Source organism: Nestor notabilis, unplaced genomic scaffold, assembly GCF_000696875.1.
Source record: "Nestor notabilis isolate BGI_N333 unplaced genomic scaffold, ASM69687v1 scaffold1520, whole genome shotgun sequence".
Classification (NCBI taxonomy): Eukaryota; Metazoa; Chordata; class Aves; order Psittaciformes; family Psittacidae; genus Nestor; species Nestor notabilis.
Window position 1 is genome coordinate 54,938 of NW_009910470.1, and position 6,815 is coordinate 61,752.

Consider the following 6,815-nt stretch of genomic DNA (forward strand, 5'->3'; position numbering starts at 1 on the left):
TATGGTTGGTAGCTTAGACATGATAAAACTTTATTTTAGTTTCCATGCTACAAGAGTGAGCTTATTGTTTGATATGCCCGGTTAGGAACATCACAATAAAAGTCAAGTAGATTAATACTCAGATCTCAATTTTAATAAAGATTTGTCAGGTAATTACTCTATGGTACTTTTCTCACTGAATGCCATGTAACATAAATCATAAAGTAACAAAAAGGCTTATCAGTAGTAAGCAGCTCGGAGACTCAAAAGCCAATGCCTTTGGAAAGTAGGATCAGGAATGATTCAACCTATCAAAAACCCCTTCAATTTTGAAACTATATCTTAGGTAATCCCCTTCAGAATCATAATCAGTAAATTCTGGCATCAAAATGAAAAGATTTACGTGTAACAGTTTTAATGGAATTATTTAAAAAGACTTTCTACTTCCATAGTGCCAAAGCCTTATTCATATTGTACTGAAATAAAATACAATTCTTACTTGGACTTTTCAGAGCTAGAGAAAGCCATAAATGAATTTAGAGATAATTTGTCTAAGCATGTTGGCTGAGTTCTGGGTTCTAACTTCACTGGAAATCTGTTAGTGACTGCTGCATCACTTCCACTGCTGGAAGGAGGAGAACAGATCTTGGAGTAACACACCATGTGGAAAAACTATGTTTTCTTACGCATTGTAATGCTTTTATGTGTGTGAGAGAATCATTATTGACTACTTCTTTCTTCTTTTTCTTTGCAATAATGTAAAGACTAATCTTGTGTATCATAAAAATTAGTTTGAATCATTCCGTAGAATGCAGGAAGCTTGAAATTGTTCTTTAGTCTGATAAGAAAAAGCACGGTTATTCTTTTCCCTTTATTCTTACTTATTTGTACATGAGCCAGTAATGTGCCATTATGGCAAAGAATACTACTAGTATCCTGGGCTGCAGGAGGGTGATCTTTCCCTTCTGTTCAGCCCTGGTGGGGCCAGGAGTATTGTGTCCAGATCTGGACTTCTCAAGAGAACAGAGAGAAAGCTACTGGGGAGAGGCCAGCAAAGGGCCACCATGATGGTTAAGGGACTGCAGCATCTCTCCTATGAGTAAGGACTGATAGAGATGGGGCTTTTTAACCTAGAGAAGACCCAGGTCAAATCTTACCAAAGTATATAAAGCCTGAAGACAGGGTGTAAAGAAGATGGAGGCGGGCTCTTTTCAGCGATGCCCTGTGACAGGACAAGAGGCAATGGGGATAAACTGAAACACAGGAGTCTCCATCTGAACATCAGTAACCACTTTTTTAACTGTGTGGGTGACTGAGCATTGGAACAGAGAGGCTGGAGATATTCCTGGGCAGCCAACTCTCAGTGGCCCTACTTGAGCAGGTCAGTTGGACATATGACCTCCCGAGGTCATTTCCAGCCTCAACTGTTCTATGATTTGATGATTTCTTGATTTCATTCATGACTAGAAAAGAAAGATGCAACATACAATGGAACTACAGACTCTTCTACTGTGTGGTGTCTGGACCAGGTCCCTCTGGGTTTAATCAGTACTATGGTTCTCTAATTTTTAATCTCCTTTGTCTTCAGTAGGATTAGACTGACAAACTGAGTGCAAATGCATAAACGTATTTTAAAAAATGCAGCTTTTCATTAGCATTGTTTTCTGACCTGTGTATATATATACTTGGCCCAGACTTATTTAAAAAGTGGTTTTTTCTCCCATGGGTTCTCAAGTATGAGAAAACTAGATTTAAAAAAAAAAATAAATTAAAAAGTAGACTTGTTAATTTTTTATTTTTTTAAATGAACATTTCCATTTCAGATTTTAAAGAAATGTATAAATCAGAAAACTTTTATTTCACTCAAGGTCTGAAGGATTCTATTTCTTAGTTAGGCGTATATCTCATTAAAGTTTAGCGATGCATGTGGGCATTAGAGCAATAAGGGAATTAGGCTAAAAGACATAGTCATGCTTAACAAATTAGAGAGCCAGATTCCCAGATTGCACTCTGCAGCTTGCTTATGGAATAACAAGCATATGTTGATAGCAACTGAGGGAAGTATTAGTGGAGAGAAGGCTACAGCTATTGCCCTCAGTAAACCATATGAACTTCGAAGAGCTGCCATTGTTTGCTGAAATTCTAGACATAGGAACAATAATATCATGATAAATAATTTGGAATATAAATGTAGACATAAACTAGATACTGAAAACCAATATTAAGCTAGTTCGTCCTTAGAAGTGTTTATCAATTTCAGTGATACCAATCTCAGACTGTCAGGAGACACCAGCTGCAGAGGTTATTAGATGGTCTGGTGTTACACAAAGTGTTTCATGCCTGTGAAAGGAAAAAATAGAAATATACTAGCTGTTTCATCTACTGGAATTAATCAAGGACATTCTTCTCACTACAGTAAACTCAATTTTATTACATTATCTTTCCAGAAAATAACAAAGAAAGAAAGAGACTAATTAGGCACTTAAAAACACCTGCATGAGACATTAGTGTAAATTTTGTAATGCTAAATAGTTTAGATGAACCCATGGGATGTTCAGGTTATCTTGACTATGTGCTGCTGAAATCTCCTTTACTTATTACTACTTTTACAAATCTGAATCTGTAGGGATAATAAGCTGATGACATAAGAAAAAGCAGAGTACTAAAACCATCATTAACATCAAGAATCATTGAATATACTGCAAAGTATCCATTCATTCTGCAAACCTGGGAATAGCAGATCTTCTCAAGGTACTTTCAGGACATGGGTGATACTCAACATTCCTTTGTCTTTCCTTACAGTAGGCTTCAGAAGAAGCTTTGACTGCATAAAGGAAAGGACACAGGAATGATTCCATCTGTACCGGTTTTGATTTTCAGCCATTAGAGCAAAGGGGTGCTTTTGTATTTGTTTTTAGTTTGGATCATTTCAGAGGTCTGAGAGGGAGTTATTTGCCAGGCTGAACCAGGGTAATGTCTGGCTGGCAGCAAGAAGAGAATCAGATTGAGGAAGGTTAGAAAAAGCTTAAACCACATCTGATATAATGGGGCAACTGTCAGTGAGACTGTGCCCAGAGGAATGCTGAGCAGGGCACAATGTTTGTAAGGAATATGGGCCAGATGACACCTTTTATTACACAGGTGAGCAGGGTAGGAGGCAGATACAGGCTGTCAGGCATCGTATACTATGTGATACAGTAGTGAATACACTCTCCTAACTTGATGCAGCAAAACACTTCCAATATTTGAAAGAAGGAATTCAGCATGTTTCAAAGATACATTAAATAGTACTACTATCAAGTGAGGTTGTCATTCAGCTTATTGATGAGTTGTGGACTGAAGTCTGGGGCCACTGATGAGAAAATACAAATTCTGTAAAATTATTTGTCAGTGTTGTGAAAAACTGTCCCAAAATCATTACCTTTCTCCTCTCTGCTTCCCAGTTTCTGTCATCATATCAATTTCTCATTAACTTGATTCTTTTTTGTGGCACTCGTGCTGCCTTTTTTACCATCTCTGTATAACTTTCATCTTCCCTGGGTCTCTGTTTCTTTTCATTTTCTTTCTGTCTAATCTCCCCTTTAATGCCTCTCCACTTTAATCCACCATCTGTGTCTTTCCTTAAAAAGCATTTGTATGTCTGGCTTTATGACTCATAATGTATATATGTAAAAATGGATTTTCAGCTGTCTTTTAGCTGCATCATTTATGCATTCACAGTCACCTCATCAAGTTCACCTAGAGAGATCTGTAAAACTGACTGGATTTTTTACTGTTGTGTCAGCTCAGGTTGATTGGAACTGATAGAGATAAGAAAGATTAATCAGTGTTTCACATCAAAGTATACACAAGAACAAATAATTTCTCGTTGTTACGTCCTGAAGAGAAAGATTGTGTGACATGGAATTTCTCTTTATTCTCTTCAGCACAGACAAGAATTATCCTCTTCTGTATCTTGTCCTTGGTAACATAGTATTTTACAATTATTTCACAGGGTTTTCAAGGAAAAACTGGTCCTCCTGGTCCTGGTGGTGTTGTTGGCCCTCAGGTACCTCCTTCCATTTCATAGTAACTTCATAAGTCCAATGTTAAATGGTTATGTTATCGCTAAGGCAGTTGCTATTGGTGTATTAAAAGGACTATATTCATGGTTATATTAACTTTTGTAACAAATGCTGCATAACAATTTTAGAAAGGTGTACTTAATAATTATCAGTGATTCCATGAAATACACAAATGTTGGGGTTACCTTTCCACCTCCAGTTTTGTGGTTTTTCTTCATGAGAACTCAAGAAGGCAAAGTTGTCTGCCATGAAATAGTTTAGAAAGAACAGTATAACCTGTTCACATAGTGTGAGCAGCAGGTCGAAGGAGGTGATCCTGCCCCTATGCTGTGCTCTCGTGAGACCCCATTTGCAGCACTGTGTGCAATTCTGGTGTCCTCAACATAAGAAGGACAAGGAGCCATTGGAGCAAATCCAGAGGAGGCCACAAGGATGATCAGGGGCTGGAGCAGCTCCTGTATGGAGACAGGCTGAGAACATTGGGGCTGTTGAGCCTGGAGAAGAGAAGCTGCGTGGAGACCTCAGAGCAGCTTCCAGTGTCTGAAGGGGCCCACAGGGATGCTGGACAGGGACTATTCATTAGGGACTGTAACGATAGGACAAGGGGTGACAGGTTCAAAAGTTCAGGTTAGATCTGAGGAAGAAGTTCTTTACTGTGAGGGTGGTGAGGCACTGGCACAGGTTGCCCAAAGAAGTGGTGAATGCTCCATCCCGGGAAGTGTTCAAGGCCAGTCTGGACAGAGCCTTGGGTTACACTGTCTAGCGGAAGGTGTTCCTGCCCATGGCAAGGGGTTGGAACTGAGTGATCTTAAGGTCCTTTACAGTCTATGATTCTATGATTCACTGTGACTTTCTTGTCAGCGGCCAAATTTCAGTCACTTTTAGATTGTGGACAGATTCACTGTCAAAACTGCAGTTGATCTAATCTTACTTACTTGCAACAAAATCAAGCACTTGGATTGCATGAGCTGTTTTAAGTAATTCCCTCAGTGAAAGTTTTCAGCTAGTGAATCTGAAGAGATCCCTTTCAACATTCCCACCTTCCAATTCAGATTATCCAGAAAAACAACAGTACAGTGTTTCAGGGCAAGCACAAGTACATGCATTTCCTTCCTGTGTCCTTTTTGTGACCTCTCCCTCTACATGGATGCACACTGTTTTAAAGCTTCATTGCTTAAGGAGCAAGGATGGGATTTTACTCCTCGGAAGCTGTGCAGGTGTCTGCAGGTGGAATGCAATGCAAGATTTATTTTATAGGACAAAGATATTTTGTAAGTCAGCTTTGCCTGGAGGGAAGGCTGAGGAATGTATGCTAAGCAATGGGAAAACTGCTTTGTAACAGATACTCACAACAGCTGGGTGCTAAGAATCTGTTCCTCCCCACCTTCCACCCCCAAGACATTCATTACCTTCAGGTGACTGACTTTTTACTTTGTGCTTAGGGTCCTACTGGTGAGACTGGTCCAATTGGTGAAAGAGGTCACCCAGGTCCTCCTGGTCCACCAGGTGAACAAGGCCTCCCAGGTGCTGCAGGAAAAGAAGGTGCTAAGGTATGATGTGGCTTTGGGAAAAGAATTGGAAGGGACAGGTAAATTGCTGACAGTCTCATATTTCAAATCATCCTGTGGAACATGCAGAATAAAGTCAGAACATACAGTCTAATATCACAATTGACACATTTTACCCAGAAAGATTTTGAAGTCTGGAGAATTCCAATTTTGGAGCTGTGTCTGCTTACACTGAAATAATTCCTTTGAACCAATAATTTGTATTTTTGTCATGAAAAGACAGTTAAACCATGACATATATGTAATATGTCATGGTTTAATCCCAGCTGGCAACTTAAACCCCTCACAAAGGGATGGGGGAGACAATCAGAAGAGTAAAAGTGAGAAAACTCAAGCAAAAGCCGTGCACACAAGCAAAGCAAAACGTCATGCATAACTTGGGAAGACAAATGCCATAACTCTGAATATCCCCTCCTTCCTTCTTCCCCAAGCTTTATACGCTGAGCATGATACCGTATGGTATAGAACATCCCTTGGGTCAGCTGGGGTCAGCTGTGTTCCCTCCCAGCTCCTTGTGCATCTGCCAGCCTGCTCACTAGTGGCGTGGTGCGAGACGTAGAGAAGGCTTTGACCCTGTGTAAGCACTGCTCAGCAGTAACTAAAATACCCCTGTGTATCGACACTGTTTTCAGCACAAATCCAAACCACAGCCCCATACTAGCTACCATGAAAAAAACCAGCTACCCATCCAAACCCAGCATGCTATATGTAGTAATGTAGTAGAAATACGTAGTAATGACTTGTTCATACTAAGGCATTAGTATGAACACTGTCATTTAAAGTAGGAGGTATAGTACTGGCTAAAAGGCAAATTTAACCCCTTACTGTTCGGCCACCATTGTGGCACAAGACAAATAACTGCTTATCTAGTTGTTATGTAATTCTTTTTAATCTTCCATTTTTTGTGAGCATTGTAAATTTCTAGTGAATGTACCTTTAAACATGTTTTTATGGCTTGCTGTGATTGTCACTATTTATATTCTATAACTAATACTGTATTTTGGCAAATTTTGTTATTAATTTAACATAGTGCCAGTGAATTGGGTGAATTGGTGGGAGCATAATCTTTTTTGTCATTACTATAACTAGGATCTGGTATTTCATTTTCATCATCCATTTAATGACTAATATAAGCACTTTAAACATTCTTTTAATCAAAATAAAATATGTTTCCAAGGGTGACCCAGGCCCTCAAGGCATTCCT

At 39.3% G+C, this 6,815-nt stretch overlaps 1 protein-coding gene across 1 annotated transcript in view; it reads left to right on the forward strand.

The window, feature by feature from the left end:
- The window catches only part of LOC104402225 (collagen alpha-1(XI) chain-like), a gene marked incomplete at both ends in the record, with an annotated part of 90,010 nt that overhangs the window by 47,835 nt on the left and 35,360 nt on the right, over positions 1-6,815 (forward strand). Inside the window, 2 exons of the mRNA XM_010010044.1 lie at positions 3,974-4,027; positions 5,486-5,593. Of these exons, the coding sequence (XP_010008346.1) occupies positions 3,974-4,027; positions 5,486-5,593 (162 nt within the window). The remainder of the gene's footprint in view (positions 1-3,973; positions 4,028-5,485; positions 5,594-6,815) is intronic.